Source organism: Netta rufina (assembly GCF_964035555.1).
Source record: "Netta rufina genome assembly, chromosome: 3".
In the NCBI taxonomy this organism is placed as follows: domain Eukaryota; kingdom Metazoa; phylum Chordata; class Aves; order Anseriformes; family Anatidae; genus Netta; species Netta rufina.
Window position 1 is genome coordinate 61,183,222 of NC_140125.1, and position 17,392 is coordinate 61,200,613.

General features: G+C 40.6%; 1 protein-coding gene across 1 annotated transcript in view; it reads right to left on the bottom strand.

Moving 5' to 3' along the window:
* Nucleotides 1–7,174: 7,174 nt before the first annotated feature.
* Nucleotides 7,175–17,392, bottom strand: part of UBE3D (ubiquitin protein ligase E3D) — a gene marked incomplete at its 5' end in the record, with an annotated part of 80,184 nt that continues 69,966 nt past the window's right edge. Inside the window, one exon of the mRNA XM_084284149.1 lies at nucleotides 7,175–7,292. Within this exon, the coding sequence (XP_084140275.1) occupies nucleotides 7,272–7,292 (21 nt within the window). The 3' untranslated portion in view covers nucleotides 7,175–7,271. The remainder of the gene's footprint in view (nucleotides 7,293–17,392) is intronic.

Consider the following 17,392-nt stretch of genomic DNA (forward strand, 5'->3'; position numbering starts at 1 on the left):
CTGTGTGGATCCAGGTGCTGGACTTGATGGTCCTTGTATGTCCCTTCCAACTCAGGATATTACAGGATTCCAGGATAAAGACTATGTGAAACCACTTTACTGCCCAGGCACAGTGGAAGGTTATGAGCTGTGCCTAAGGCTTATGCACACAATAAAAAAGGTTTCATGGTGGTCTCTCTTGTTACAAAGGGATTTCATGCAGAAACTCTGAGGCATGACAAATCCAACCTTCTCCAGTGCATGTTTCTGTCACTTCTAACACGTACACCAAGCAGGTCAAACATTTAAAATAAACAAGAAACTGCTCCTTGTTCAGCCCCACCAAATCAAGAAAGGTGTACTGTGCTTGACCTGTGCAGAAAGCAAGGGAGAACCACACCTGAGAGGTGTCACCCACATATCACAATGTGCAAAGCTGCTCAAACAATGTAGTGACGGAGAGCCTACAACACACAGAGTAGTGGATCTGATGAGGTTGCAGTTAAAAATGCTTATCTAGGATACTGTGAGCTATTATTGGCCTGGGATGTAAATAATATTACATATGGAAAAACTAAAACACCGATCAGTCAGTGGCATGTCAAATATCTCTTTGAAGTTTTATACATCCAGTAAGGAAAAGTAGGAATGACCCAGGTCCTGTCTGTAACCACAAAGCTATCAAGACCATCAAGCATCTAAGCTCAGAACAGTGATGCTTTCTGTCAGGTCTGAATTGAAGTCCAAAGGTAAATCTCTTGGTAGAAACCAAAAAGAGAAGTAACAGGGCAGAGAACCAATGAACCCATGGCTTTCCCATGAACCAATCTTATTAAACATTTTCACTAGTGACCACCACACAGTGTCATGGTCCACTAGAAATGTATTAAGAACATTTGCTGATGCAACAGTCAGAAGCATCATTAATAAAGATGAGGATCAGGAAAGTGAGGGAAAGGATTAAATGTCCAAAGCGCAGAGTCATGCACTTTAACAATTGGATTTTCCACCACAAAATAATGGCATTCTTTGGGTCTTCACAGCTGGAAACAGAAATGGAGAAGAGCAGGGGTGCTCACAATGAGCCATCAGTGTGATGCAGATGTGGAGAAAAAAAAAAAAAAAAGAGAGAGAGAGAGAAAAGTATACTCTGACACATAAAATGAGGTATTCCCAAAGGAAATATAGAAGTATTAATGTCACTTTGCTAAGACCCACACCTTGTGCACAATTTGTTCACTCCTTCACAAGAAAGATTAATTCAAACCAGAACAGACAGAATCTGGTAGAACACAAATTTTTGGGGGCGAAAGAAACCATTAATAAAACAAACACTGAGGGGAGACAGGATTGTTTCCCAAACACAGAATAAAGTTTAAGAACCCAGGTAGAAAACTATACTCACATAACGCTGTTGGCACAAATTAGCTAGGGATACACTTATACCAGAAATCAGATTTCTATCAGAAAAGTGAAGCTCCAGATCAGGTTTCCAGTAAGAGCAGCAGAACCAAAAAAAAAAATAACTGATTCAATTTATGAGGGATCAGGATATGAAAGGAGTCATATGAGACAGAACCATATGGAAGCGTGCCAGCACTAACAGAAGATTGAATTCAAGAGATAGAAAAGTCTTATGGGTTCTGAAATCCATCTCTTTCAAAAAATGCTTTAAAATTATGTTCTATGGCCCAAATAAAAATGATTAATACTAATAATGGAACATTTGTCTAGTACCAGCAAGAGAAAAAAATCTGCTTTAAAATGTGGAATGATACATAACAAAACAAATAGCCCATGTGAGGTCTTTCTTATTTAGTAGTATTCTGGTAACTATAACAACAAATTACCACTGGTTTCTGCTTTAAACATTTTTTTTTCTAAATTTCATAAAAGCTAATATGCCCTAGTGCAAATGGTGATTCTTGCTGAGCAAGTGTCAAAATCTAGAAGATGATAAAGGTACAGATGGGAATTCATACCCTAGCAAATCACAGGTAATTAGAAAAAATGTAAAACATATCCACATTATTGAAGGAAGATATGTTCTTTTGAGTTCATGTGACCATTTAAAAAACCCAAGAGGCTAAGAAATATATTTCCATTTACAAATTATGATACCAATTCCAAAATCCCCAACCCACCAACATGTTTCTTCATCTGCTTGCAGCGATCTAAACAGCCCTTTTCAGGACAGGTTGTTAATCTATTATCCCCCTAAGCATCTTTCAGAGCCCTCTGTCAAGCTGTGCTCCCTGTCTTCCTCATGCCTTGTTTGCTTACCTGAGCACCGACCTTCCAGACCTGCCCCACTGTGCTTGTGGATGGGAACCAGCAGTGCTCTTTAAAACTCAGGATAAGAAGTTGCAGCAGTCAAGCCATTTTTGTGCATCTCAACAGCAAAATATTTTAATAATTACTGTGAAACAACTAAAACTACAGCTCGTATGTTCTTCTCAATGGCCATCAATTTAAAAGGTGCTCTTGATTTAGTGCATTTTCAGTCACATGTTTTGAGAATATTTGTTCCAGCAATCTTACAAAACCCTTTTTTCCTTTTCGGCAACAAAGCACAAGCTGTACATGTAAATTGTCCCCTACCTCCATTTTCTTTCAAACCTCAAACAAAGGACTGTTCTTGCCCTTCTCTTATTAGGTCCACATAAATCAAAGCCTGGTAAAGGGCAAGTCTGGTAATCTGAGAAAACAGCCTACACTAACTATAGAATTGGATCATTACATGTCATGCTTCTTATTAGTCACAGAGAGAAACTTTTGACAAAGTTTAGAAAGGAGAGAAGAGGCATTGCATCATGAATATACTCAATAAGCCTACTGGTCTGTCTCGCAGAGCTGGTAGAGAGCACTGCCTGAATTTCTTTCTCCCCTCTTCTTTTACAGCCAGTGTCCTTGCACTGTTTCCATGTGGGATCTGTGCTGAGCCTTCCTGTTACGATAGCATGATGATAACTAACTCCACACCTGTCCAGACATGGTCTCAGGCCTTTCTCAGACATGTCTAGCCCCATTTCTAGAGGCATGCCAACTCAACTCTCTTCCAGAGAGGGAGTGACAGGGAAAGCAGAAGAGGTGCCATCTCCCTCCTTGTCCATGCTACATATCACGATGTAAATTGGCAATAGTTCCACCTGAGTCATGACATGAGGGGAGTGGCAGCTGCATTGTACTCACCCATCTGCCCCCATCAGGTATAACCCAGCTTATGCCCACACAGTGTCACTGGCAGGAGAATCATGACCCTTACAACACAAACATACTTTTACAAGTGAGGAAACCCATGTTGGTAAAAGACAAGATAGCCAGCCAATTAGGGTGTAATTAGCTAGTGTAAATAATAAAGGTATAAAGTTGGTTTCACAGCCCCCTAGCTGGTGGAGCTGCTGCTGCTGCAACACAGAATCTATCTGCAGCCTTCGGTGTTATCACAGCAAAAGACAGATAGTAAAATGCTTCACAACCTTGAAGAAGTGAATAAAGTATGTATATTAAAATGTTATTTTAAATTTTAACATTAGCACTTTTCTATTGTTTACAATGGGAAATTGACATGCATTTATGTCATCGTTGAATACTGGTAGATAGTAGAAGCACCTATCAATAAGGATGCAGTATAGTGACCTGTGCAATCCATGTGTAAAACCACTGGATGGGAACAAAGCAAGTGCTGCTAGACATAATTTGGCAATGAGACAATACAGTCATGGTCATTTTTAAAAGAACACCATCTGACCATCCCAAACCACAGCATCACAGGGTCTGAACACGGTAACTGCTGTCTGCAGTAAGAACAGTATCACACTTATCCGTCGCAGTCAGATATGGGAAGACACAAACGTTGCTACGTGAGCAATCAGCACATGGACCTGTAAAATTCCTGATGTTCTGTGAAAATTGCCTAATGCTCCCTGGTGCCTGCCATAAGGCGATACAGCCCGCTTTGAAAGAATAAAGTGAGGAAGCCTAGTAAAGACAGGGTTGCTCAATATTTCTGTAATTTGTCCATCTGCAGATTGTGCAGTGCTTTAACAAAAGTGATACAATGGTAGCAAGAAAGACAGAGGGGGGACCAAGAGGAATGATGCAGATGAGCTAGGACAGTACCTCAGACAAGTAACCTGCCATTTATAATGGAACACAGTTTGCTAGGAGACAAAGGAAAGAATGCAAAGTCTAAAATTGAACCCATAAAGTGATGTTCTGGAGGAACAACAATACAGACATCAAAACAGAAAGAAAATTACTGAAATGCATTTGCATTTAAACCCAGAGAGTTCTGTGCAAAACCAGCTACTGTAAATTTTAATTAAAGCTGCTCCTTATATCTACAAGGTTCCCTACATAGAGCAGTGAAACAGAGGTAAGGTAGAAATTGCCCATCAGCTAACAGGGCAGCACCAGCATAGCTCCCTGTATAAAACCAATCCAGTTCATCCTAACCTGCACAGGAGGCAATTTAAACTAAACTCTTTAGCCATCCTAATTTTGGAATTAAAATAAAAACGTTGGGACCTGTTTGGCATGCCAGGTTAGCTATCCCAGTTCATTACAATGGTCAAACTTGTTTTAAAATGGCAACAAGCCCTATGCTGTTATAATCATCCTATGACCCATTAATGACAGCAACAATATTGCTGTCCATTGTTGCTAATGGAGAGAATGGTCCTGCTCTGACAGATAGGCATGTTTTGTGTAATACACCAACAGCCACCTTCATAACTTGATAGCGTATTAGAATTAAAGCTGACATTTTTAATAGCTTCTTGTTGCCTTACACTGTTTAGAAACTGCACATTAGGAAAGGCTGCACATCTGTCTCAGCTAATATGAGCTGGGGACTTAACGTCATTGCTGATTTATTGTTATTACTTTAAGACTAACACTGTGCTTGACACTACAGAAAGCAAAAATTGAGATACTTTCTGCCATGAAAAATGCAGTGAAACATACAAAACAAGGGGGAGGCAGGGTAAGCAATAAGTAGGGTCAAATGTTTTCTAAAAAAACAGCTGCAAGGCTTCCTCCTGTTTGGTGCATACTTCCTCACCTGCATGGAGATGCTGAGCTTGTCTACATGCTTCAAAACTAAACAAAGCTTTCTGTCGTAGGTGGATCCAAACATGGTATGTAAACTACAGTAAAATGTACCACTAATTCTAGATAATAACAAAATATCGCAGTAACTGCCTGTACTTTGTACTAGCACAGCTTTTCAAGATGATGTCAACAACCAACCGTCATCGTGATGCTACTCAACAGAGAAAGGGAGGCAAGAGCTGTGATAGACAGTTTAATAAATGAAAAGGAGAGGAAAAAAAAAAAAAAAAAAAGAAAAAGAAAAAGCAAGTGATGCAAAGGCAATAACTCACCACCTCTCACAAGCAGGCTGATGCCCATCTCTTCTCTTAGCAACCACCACCTAGGAAGGCACACCTCCACCTCTCCCCCCTTCTCCCTCTACCCTCATTTTTTACTGCTGTGCATGATGCTACAGACTTAACCACAAAAGCATAAATGGTCTCCGACCTAAGATTGCTACAAATGTGCAAAACCACAACAGGGGTCATTTAAGTAGGTTGGAAAAGATTTTAAAGTTGGAGTATTTCAGTGTGATATGAATGTCTTCAGTCTGCAAATATCTCTTCCATATTCTGGGAAGCTGAAGCTGTCACAGAAATTGAGTAGAGCAAAGAGTAAACTGATTTAGAAAAAATATTTTATTTATAAAATGAGTAAACATTGGTGCATAGACAAACTTATCTTGGAGCTGGATAATTGAGTCCCTGAATACAAAATATTTTTGTTCTTACTTGAATATTGAAAACTAAAATAATAACTGAAAAATTGGATGATATCCAGACTAGGTGCTGAGAGGCCTCAGCTATTTGCCTTGGATATGTAAAGCACAGAGAAGGTGTCCAGTACTTTGAGGAGTCACCTCCTACATTATGATGATACATGATGATACCCATCATGAAATGTGTAAAAGGTGTGTCCATTTTCTTCAAAATTCAGGAATTTTCAAAGATCTCCTTCAAGAATACTACCTCCAGAACTGGTCCTCCTGAAATATGACTGTTTTCCAACAAGGTAACATCTTTTTATTTTGAGGGTTTAAAGATTGGTTTTGAAAAAGCCAGCCCACACAAATGGGTTATATTTTTTTCTTTTTGGATACCTTTTAATATACATGTTGAAAACACAGGAATTGTCACACTAGGTCAGATGCACTATTCCAGTACTTGATTCTGATTTGCCAAACAAGAAAACTGGTTGATATTAAAGGAGCACTTCCTCCTAGCTTAAAAACATTCCGTCTCAAAAAGCAGAAATCCAGGCAAAAATGCCAGGAGGCATCTTTTCCTCTCCTCAGTCCATGCACTAGTACTGCTGGACGTGGGAAGGGGAAAATTATTGCTGTCAACTAACAAGTGAACAATCCATGCTAAACCCTCAAATGGTAACACATTCTGTGTTCTGTGCCAACACACTGTCACTCCTGTGAAAGGCAGGTAAGTATTCACAGCAGAGAAAGACAATTTAGGGAAGTTGTACTGACTTGCTACAAGTATCTTTCATTTCCAGCAGTTTCTGCAAAGCCAGCCCTCAGGTATATAATCTTGTTTGAAGTTGAAGGAATAATTATTCCAAAGAAACATAAAACCTTGACTCTCCAAAATATCAATTTCAATAAATTCTTATGAGGTGTAGAATTAAAAAAAAAAAAAAAAATATGAAAACTTCTCTCTCACAAAGAAAGGCAAACATTAACGTGGAAACAATATACATGATAAACATACAAATTTGACAAAAAAAAATCTGATTTTATATTTTGTATTTATGGACCTCTAACTTTATCAGAACAAAGAAAGGAAAGAGTTTACTTTAGCATCCAAAACATTAAATATTTTAGGATCTCTCTTTGATACCAGTTTCCTTAGGACATAGAGGTCACTACACTGTCCAGTAAAGTTAGTATTAAGTACTTAGACAATTCCCTTTTGGCTATGAATAGATCGTAACAGTGATCCCAGCTGGATGTAACACGTAAGTCACTCTTAGAATGCCATCTAAGAATGCACTGGATGTAAAAGTTAACTCTGTGTTTGGATTTGAAATGCGTCCAGGTATGAAGAGTAATGCCCCACTCTCCATTTAGCTTTGTATTTCCAGTGTTGTTTTTTTTTCCTAGAAGTCACACCATTGGATGTTATCTGCACATTTCTGCTGGAAGCGGATTTAAGAACAGTTTTCAACGTAGGTGTCTGAGCTCTTCACATCTTCAAAAAGGCCACCTGTAAAAGAAGCAAAAACAAAACTGTGTTTAGTCTCAGCAATGCAGGTAAAACAAAGATGTTTCATTGTATTAATTGAAATTATATGTTATAACCATCTTTTCACATAAGCACACACTAATGCAGTAAGACAGAAGATGCTATATTCATGCTGCTGTTGCATATCTTTCAGATCATGTAAGACTTGGCATTCCTAACTCCTTAGTAGAAAACCTTGACTCCTGAAGTATATTTTTATTTTGGTCTCTTGACTCCTTCTTTTAAAGACTCAGTGATTTTTTATGCTAAAAATAAATGAATAATGATCAAGAATAGTTACTTAAATTTGCCTTGGAAACACTAATAGTTAAATTAATCATTCATACTTCTCCATTCTCCTGCCTTTTGTTTAGGGTGCAACTGTGCACACAAGTGATCAGCCATCAATGCAGCTGGGGGTTGGATACATCACAGATAGGAAATGGGATAGGGACCTCTTTCATCAGTTCTTGGTGTGTGTTCTCCTCTGCCTTGTAATAGCATGTTGGAAACATTACTGTGTGGACTGTTTGTAGGTCTAAGGGTTGTTTGCATGAAAGAAGATTGTTATACACTGGATGACATCCAGTTTGAGGTACATGCCTTCTTGGAAGTTACATATTTATCCTTAAGTTGATGTAAGTTGCAGAGTTTGAGAAACTAAAAAAAAAGTGCAATATACAGAGGGTTCTGTCTCAAGCTGTCATTACCTAGAGGGTGATCTGCTGATGACTGTGTGGCAGTACTAAGGAGGGAGGTCCTGGAAATGAAGAAAGAGGAGAACGAGCAGAGAATGATGTGATTAGAGGCCCTTATAGGTTTTTCGGACTATCTTTTATTTATCTGTTTATTAATTTATGTGAAGCTTTATATGATTTATGTGAAGCTCCTATATATAGGACCCAAGGAAATGGCTTGCGACGGGTGGTTAAGGTTGGATAACAGGAAGAGGTTCTTCACCAAGATGATGGTGAGGGTGGTCGGGCACTGGGACAGGCTCCTCAGGGGAGTGGTCATGACACCAAGCCTGCTGGAGTTCAAGAAGCATTTGGACCATGCACTCAGACATAGGGTCTGATTTTTTGGGTGGGCCTTTGGGGACCCAGGACCCAGGAGTTGTACATGTACTTGATGATCCTTGGGGGTCCTTTCCAAACTGGGATATTCTGTGATTAGAAAGCAGTGTTCCTTTCCCACCACTTTTTTGCCTATCATCTCCCCAAAGTTCCCAAATTCACTTTTTTTTTTTTTTTTTTTTTTTTGCTCATGCACTGCACTGGTTGCTGAACTAAATCAACCATGTAAGTTTTCATAGTTTAAATGAGAATGACAAAGGCTTTCTGGTCTGTACTCTTCTAAAGGAAACCCAAATACACATATTTTTCCACTTACATGTCAAAAACTTCTTTCTTTTTTATCCCAGAATAGCAAAGCACAAGGCTTTTATCTTGTCTAACTTAAAAGGCCATTTGATAGCATCCTGAAACTAGCTTAGATTAAATCTCTGATACATTCCCTGATTTGCCACAAATATTATCTTGTTTGAACAACGTTGTCAGCCAGTCACTGTAAGTAAAATCCCGATTCCAAAGTCAACGAGAAAATGCCTTAAAGTGATCAGGAATCAACCCAAAGTTTTTATCTTTATATAGAAAAAAAAATAAATAAATCCCAGGAAGCACTGAGAAGACAAACACTTTTACTTGATTAAGAAGACAGCAAATGAGGGACCTCCTCTTTTTAGCACACTAAGTAGGCTCACATCCAGCTATTTAGAAGGAAGGTGACCTACCAAATCCAAAATGCCTAAGACTTCTGGTTTCCTAATTCATTTGTTCTTGGTCACAAGCATGCAGCAGTTTCTCCTGCATGGATTTATTTATGTTTAGGTTTCTTCTGAAGTGTCAGGATACTGACTCAGAAAGTGAAGCTAACTGACAGGAAACACAATCACATGTCAAGATTTTTATCTGCCAAGATTGCTTCAGATATTGAATTGGGAACAAGCATTACACGTTGCTGAACACAAGGACCGAAAACAAGATGGGCAGATGCCACCATGGAAGGCCAAAAAAAAAAAAAAAAAAAAAAAAAAAAAAAAAAAAAAAGGAAGAAAAAAGACTACTGTGTTACACAACAGCCTCCTGAAAATATAACCTGTTTCTTCTGCTCCACAAAAAAACACAGAAGAAAAAAGTTGAGACATATAATTCCCCTTTTTTCTCTCCAAGAGCTTTTCAACTGCAGTCACTTTAGCGAAGATTCAAATTACTTGCAGTTTGGATTTTTCAAAGTTGACCCACAGTTACCAGTCCACTTGATACTGTATCTGAAGAACATATGAAGCATGATCAACCATGAAGAACTGACAGAATCAGAGAATGGCCGACGTGGGAAGGGACCTCTGAAGATCATCTGGTCCAACCCCCCTGACGAGCAGGATCACCTACAGCACATTGCGCAGGAAGGCATCCAGGTGGGGTTTGGTTATCTCCAGAGAAGGAGACCCCACAACTCTCTCTGGGCAGCCTGTCCCAGTGCTCTGTCGCCCTCACAGTACAGAAGTGTCCTCTCATATTCGGCCAGAACCTCCTGGGCTTCAGTTTGTGCCCACTGCCTCTCGTCCTGGTGCTGGGCACAACTGAAAAGAGACTGGCTCCATCCTTCCCTCAGATATTTATAGACATGGATGAGGAGTCGGTCTCCCCTCAGCCTTCTCTTTTCCAGGCTAAACAGGCCCAGCTCTCTCAGCCTGTCCTCATACAACAGGTGCTCCCTTCAGGCCTCTCGTCATCCTTGTAGTAGCCCTCCTCTAGACTCGCTCCAGTAGCTCCGTGTCCCTCTGGTACTGGGGAGCCCAGCACTGGACACAATGCTCCAGGTGTGGCCTGAGCAGGGCTGAGCAGAGGGGAAGAAAATGCTGCTAGCAGAGGATGGTTTCGATCCATCGACCTCTGGGTTATGGGCCCAGCACGCTTCCGCTGCGCCACTCTGCTTCTTAGTGCAGGCAGCAGCACCACTGACATAAAAAGCCAGCATGCATCAAACAGAATACTCCATCCCCGAGGATACTTTTTTATTTTATTTTTTATTATTATTATTTATTTTTTTAAATAAGGGCCATGTCCCTAAGCTGGACAAACAGAGGTAAGCCTCCTCGAGAAACTGACATCCTGAAGGGTACAAGTACGCAGCAGTGCCGTAGAAAAACAAAGGCTGCTGTAACAGCTACTGCACAGCGACTGCTGACATGAGCTTGATTACCCCACAGTAAACGCAAATTCCAGACTTGAATTAAAGCATATAATAGCATTGCTTGATTAGAACAGAAGGCAAAACAAAGTAAAAAGCACATTTATTTTGGATTCTATGGCCAAAGGATGTTGAAGAGAGTACTGTATATCTGTTATAGAGGATGCAAAAAATTGAGCAAGTTTTAATATATCTAAGAGGTTTGTCAGAAAATTATTCACACACAGGATTCACATCTAAAATAACGTGACTAGAAGATGTGAATGGGAAGTGACAACATTAGTTGTCAGTTAGAATGGAAAAAATCAAGTCACTTCCTGAACATCTCTTTCTCAGCCCCAGCAATAACAGCAGTAATAAAGCTGCAATGTTACTTCACAGAAAGGTTTACACAGATAAAATAATCAAGATCCACAAAAGTGCCCTTGTTTCCAAATCACTCATTTCTTCCAAACTGGAACTAAAATTCAGAGACACAAATTTTCATGTAGAACTTAATTTTTCAGAAATGTCCAGGTGAAGCTTGACCAAGGTGTAAGTCAGCCTGTTTCCCCCCAGAAAATCTCCTTGCATTGACATATTCCCACTGAGCCATTTTGTTCAGTTTAATCAGCATTTTCCAACAGTAAGTCACTTCATCAGAAACATTTCCATCGGCTCAGCCAAGGTGTGTTGTAAAGGCTAGAAACTGCTCATCATGTAGGGAAATTTATCTACTAAGCCAAAGACTCCCATACTCAAAGACATAAAATGCAAGGAAAATCAATACGCCTGTCATCTTTCTTGAGATTTAGTCACTCCAATGAATAGAGACAGACAATAATTAACAGGAAATGTAAAATCTTACCTATGCAGAAGAGTCATAAGTACTGCAGGGCAATGAATGAAATCCTGGCCCCAATTAAGTCAGAGGAAAAACTCACATTGACTTTAAAGGGGCCGTAAATTTGTCCTTGCATTGCAAGGAAGAAAAACAGAACAAACAAAAAAATTAAAATAAAATAATCAAGAAAATCAATAACCATTACAATACATCAGAAACAAAATTTGAAGCAGCTTTTTTTTAGCCCAAGACTGCCAGCTCCTTTTGTACACATTTTTGGTGCATCACTAGAATGGATGTATTTATTGAATTTGACTACTTGATATATTTTTTTAATGCATGAAATAGGCTTTTTCACTCCTTTGAGAGGACTGATTTGCAACAAAATGTTTTTCTGAACCTCTAAGGCTCCCCTACTGCCCAATAAAATGAAAAATATCAAAAGGAATAATTTGTCAGTTTGCATTTATATTTACTATCAATGTGAGTGGAAAAAAAAAAAAAAAAAAAACAACAAAAAGCAACACATTAGATCATCGCTAAAATTGACAAAACCAGCAAAAAATGGGTAACACATGGAAATCAGAACCTGTTTAAATACAGAAGAAACACAAAGATGTTTGAGAACAAAACCAACTTAAACTAAACAGCTTACAAGGTTCCACCTCAACCAAAGCTCAATATGAAGCATGTAAAATACTTCTTTATCACAACTGTTATTCCAGATGCACTTGGATTGGTAACCAGCAGGAAACTGTATGTCCTAGATAACCTGTTCTGGTGCTGTCCACTAGCTTCACAATTACAAATCTGGTTGGGCAAGTGGAGTGAGTGGTTCTCCCCCAGTTTTCCAGCTAAGTAGGTCAGTTTCTCTGCAGGATGGACAACTACTGGCCTCTTCAAGCTCTAGTAACAACTCTCTCGGTGAAGTCCACAAATCTAGTACTTCATTGCTACTGCTGCTCTCCAGAAGAAAAATAATGTGCCAAACAGCTATGTGATCTACCAACTGAGGTGTATCAGCAAACACAGAATAAAAGTCAGTTCACTAATCAGTTTGTTCAAGGATTTTTACACTGCTCCTAACTCAGCACATCGTTCCCTTGTTAAAGTGCTCAAGATAGCTAATATTAAGCCATTGTTAAGAGCTGATTTTTGTATGCTAGTATCCTTCCTGACATGACCAGCAACATTATGCTTTCATTTTCTCTCTATTACATCTTAAGATGATAACCTTATTCTATCTCAAGGTATCAATGCATCTCAGCGCTCCACCTTGTTAGCTCCCACAGTGCCAGAAACTGCTAAGAACTTTGGAAAATGAATAAACTGCACGTTAATGATAAAGTCCATGTTTTCAACATTTTAAAGAACCATCTATAAAGAGGGAGCAGTACAGCACCACAGACATATAAACGATCTCTCTTTCAAACTCACTTTTCCTGTAAACAATAAAACACAACAACTTTGTTCAAAGCTTTGGGAACCAGGGCAAGTTAAGAAATCCAAGCTGTGATGTTCATTTCTAGCTGTGCTCTCTTAGCTTTCCCAAGAAAATGTAAAAATGCAAAATGTCAAACTTAAGCATACTCTAGATGTCATGATACTGAATTTGGGAAAAGCAACTTGACAAAGTGCAGTCTGGTCAAACATTGCAAGAGGCTATAAGCTACCAAAGCAGAGGCTGGCAACATTCTTTCCTCAGTAGGGAGAAGGTAGTTCTGGGGTTATAGGTTTCAGTCATTCTGTATCTTTCTAAAAACACTTTATCTTAGAGACGTTTTTGTTTTGTTTTGGTTTTTTAATCAAGATGTACTAACTGACATCACTTGATAAAAATCTCACAAGAAACAGTGGGGTGAACGCACTCGATGCTGAATTAGGCATCCAGTCATGGAGTCAAACACTGAGGAGTAACAGGTGAAAGTAAAAAGTTGCAATTTCCGAAAATATTTGAAAAGCTGCAAAGACCCGATGAACTAGGGAGATAAAAGAAGATGGTTCCAGATGGCAGAAGCTGCTGGAAAGAAATCTGCTCTCCCCAAAATGGTAACACTGGGCAAACCAGCAAAGTGGATGACTGGTGTAAGAGAAGCAGAAGCATTACTAAAGGCAGCTAAACAATAAATTTTAAAGAAATGCAATCTGCAAATCCACTGCATACAATCTGTTTTGTGGAGCTGACAATAGATGGAGGAAATGCAGCAATAGGAGAAAATTATTTTCTCAGCGAAGAAAAGGAAAAGCAGTTCAATCTTTCAGTCAGCTGCAAGAAATAGAAGCCAGATCCTTATTTCATCAAAACAGGAAAACAACAACCCATATCTCACAAGATGCATTTGTATGCTTTCTCTCAAGTTCAAAACTGTTCTTATGTTTGTATTCCCTTTAAAGGAGACCAAGTGAACTGTACATAAAGAAAGATCCCTGTGTATGTCTCTAAAAGCTGGAGAGAGTATTATTTCTAATATCCATGTTTCTCCCAATAGTTAAACAAAAGTAGGCAGAAGATATACAACAGAATTTCTCTCTAGTATCAGAGAGGGAATTGTACTGTCTGCTCCTACATAATGATAAAAGAAAATAGTGAGTTGAATGTAGCTTCATGTACTTCAGTTTCAGCAGCAGATAATGAACCTGCTACAGCTATAAATGCTTCCAGAAATATGATTGCTCTGGTGTTGCTTTTCCACTGCACACTGAAGAATTAAACCCTACCATAAGGCTCAAGTCTGAGGGTTAAATGTGTAAAAGACACTTTATGTTCATCATTTTCTTTGATCATTAGACCAATTTTATACACTACCACATGTAGTTCATAACGCTACATTATGTTTTAGAGGAAGGCAATTTACATGGCAATCTTAAATGTTATCTATAGCAAGTAGATAATCTGTACATAAACAAATTCCCATGCTTTAGCCCTGCACATGTGCTACCATGAAATCAAGCATGATTGAATGACTGCAGACGAAACTTTGATTACATGCCAGCGAAGCTACAGCCTACAATTAACATCAAATGCTGTATTCATTACCTCTCTGAACTGACAGGTAATCAGGTAATGCCATGCCATATACATGCACAGGAACTGAAAAATCCTTCCTGAGAAGCAGTGGGCAGCTGCAGGCAGATCCCTGCTCCTAGATCCAGCTGTGCTGGTGGAAGAAATTAACTTCACAAGTTCAGTGCTATCCCTCTGCCACAGGTTACTGTTCCTCTCTCCCTGCAAAAGGCCATTTCAAGCTTTCTACTTGGTGTCTGGTGAAATCAGACTAATAAGCTAAACTCTGGTCCATGCTAACCTGATTGATTTATCCTAGAAACAAGAACGAGAGGGCCCCTGCAAACAATTCTGCTGGCAGACTAGATGGAAGAAGCTAAGCTCTGGTGGGAACAACAGAGAAAAGCTAAGAATAGCATTTTCTTCCACACGTGCTACTGGATTTTGAAGATAGCACTTGGTCAAAGCCTCAGACCAAAGACTAATTCAGACAGATTTGTACTGCCACAAGAGCTAGCACTAGGTGTTATGGCTTAAGCCTGAATAATTACAGCTAATACAGCTGTTTGGGTGGTTGCAGTTACAGTGCAATCAAGATGTCCTGTATGTAGAATACACTCCTACCTTGAAACAAGAATCAGAGAGAGTGAAATAAACACATCTGTGAGTACAACTGAGCCTACATGTATTATAAAAAACATGCAGTTAACAGCATGCTGGTACTACTACAACAATAGCATGCATGAACATGTAGAGAAGGCCATAATTCTGCCAGATACACTTCTCATTGCTGTCAAACAAAGACAGATCAAAGAGTGGGAGGATTAAAGCATCTGCACCACGTCCAGGTCACGGCTCTCTAAACATCTGGTGTCTGATAAACTCAGCTCGAAGTTTGGCGTTCCCATACCTGCTAACAAGAGATGGAAGACACAAGAATATTGCCTTCTGTAAGGCACGATAGTGTTTTTCTGATTTCTGCACCACCACCAGGAGCTGCTACATCCAGTAGTTGTTATCATCACCTTGTGAATTAGCAGCTATCAGCAATGTCTGATTTTAATAATCACATTGAAACTCAAGAATTTGCCTGCCTGTCCATACCACGCAGTTTACATATTGGTGCCCACCTAAATGTCAGGGACTGCTGATGCACAAATACCTGTTCCAGAAATATGTTTTGGCACCAGTGTGAATGACTGGACACAAAGCAGATGGCACCAGATAAGCAGAGACTTGAAAGAACATTAACTGCTATATTTATATTTGCACTCGCCCCCACTGAATCCACAGACCCATAAAAAAGCAGCTGTCTTTTCCAGACTGAATGCTACCAGGCTGTTGCATATTATCCCTACATCTCTGAGGCTGCTTCTGGGAAGGGCAAAGGCATTTTTAGACTCAGATTCATAAGGAATATGTAGAAGAAGGAGAAAACAACACAGGAGACAGAGATGCCCCTGCCTGAACCCCTGAAGGGTTGTATTTGCCTCAAGGCTGCCTCCTGGTAGCCTGCAAGCTCCCTGGCTGTACTCCATCTGCAAAATTGCCCTCCATTGCAATGATGTTTTATTCTCTTTTTCTTATATTGCAAGCTCTGGAGATGAGAGCTGAACACCACATCACTGTGTGACTGTTTCCCTTATGCCACACAGGTCATGTTAGACTTGGCCACTCTAATATCCGATTCACCACTAATCAATGGCAGCCACTTCCCAGAACCTCTCATAAATAATTGTTTCAGGTCCTTTCTCGTAGTGTTTTATACATTTACCCTTCCTTGACATTTCTGGACTCAGGAAACTGAAGAACCACCAGCCTGTCCTCACAGCAGCTGAACTTCACACTCCTGAACTGGTAAGCCTTAAATACTTTACTACAAAAACAAACAATTTCAAACAAAAAGATCAACTGAGGGATGTGACTTTCTGCAAAGCTCACTAAAACAGTATTATAGGTTGACTGAACAGATATAGTTGGACAAAGTGAGTTTCAAATATTTCATCACATACAAAGATACAGAATCCAGGGTCAGTATAAAAGCCTTCATGCCTCAATTCATGCCTCATGCTTGAATTCCAGATTACCCTCTGTGGTGGTTTTACTCAGGTGCGCAGCTGAGCTCCACCACAACCGTTCTCTCACTCCACCTCCTCAAAGAGAAAGGGGGAGAAAATACAATGAGAAGGGCTCAAGGGTTGAGATAAGGACAGAGAGATCACTCAGCAATTATTGTCACGGGCAAAACAGTCTCAGCACAGGGAGATTAGTAAAATTTATTGCCTATTACTAACAAGCTAGAGAAGTGAGAAACAAAGGAAAGAAAACAAAAACACCTTCCCTCCACCCACCCTTTTCTACATCCTCCTCCTGAGTGGCACAGGGGAATGGGGATGGGGGGCTGTGGTCAGTCTATAGCACTTCATCTCCTCCACTCCCTCACGGTCCCTCTCTGCCCCTGCTCCCCATGGGGTCCCTCCCACGGGATGCCGTCCTTCCCCAGCTGAGCCTGTGGGGGATGCCCACAGGCAGCAGCTCCTCAAGCACTGCTCCCACATGGCTCCGTCCCACGGGGTCCATCCCCCAGGAGCAAACTGCTCCAGCACGGGGCCCCCATGGGTGGCAGCTCCCCCCAGACCCCTGCTCCTGCGTGGGCTCCTCTCCACGGGCTGCAGCTCCGGCCCAGGGCCTGCTCCTGTGGGGGCTCTCCATGGGCCGCAGCCTCCTCCAGGCCACATCCCTCTGCTCCCCCGGGGGCTCCTCCACCCATGGAGGGGCTGCAGCATGGAGATCTGCTCCATGTGGGACCCATGGGCTGCAGGGGGACAGCCTGCTCCACCAGGGGCCTCTCCCTGCACAGCCCGTAGGGGAACTGCTGCTGCCTGCCTGGAGCACCTCCTGCCCTCCTGCTGCACTCACCTGGGGGGCTGCAGGGCTGCTTCTTGCCCATTTGCTCACTCCTTTCTCCCAGCTGCTGTAGCACAGCAGATTTTTCCCTTCCTT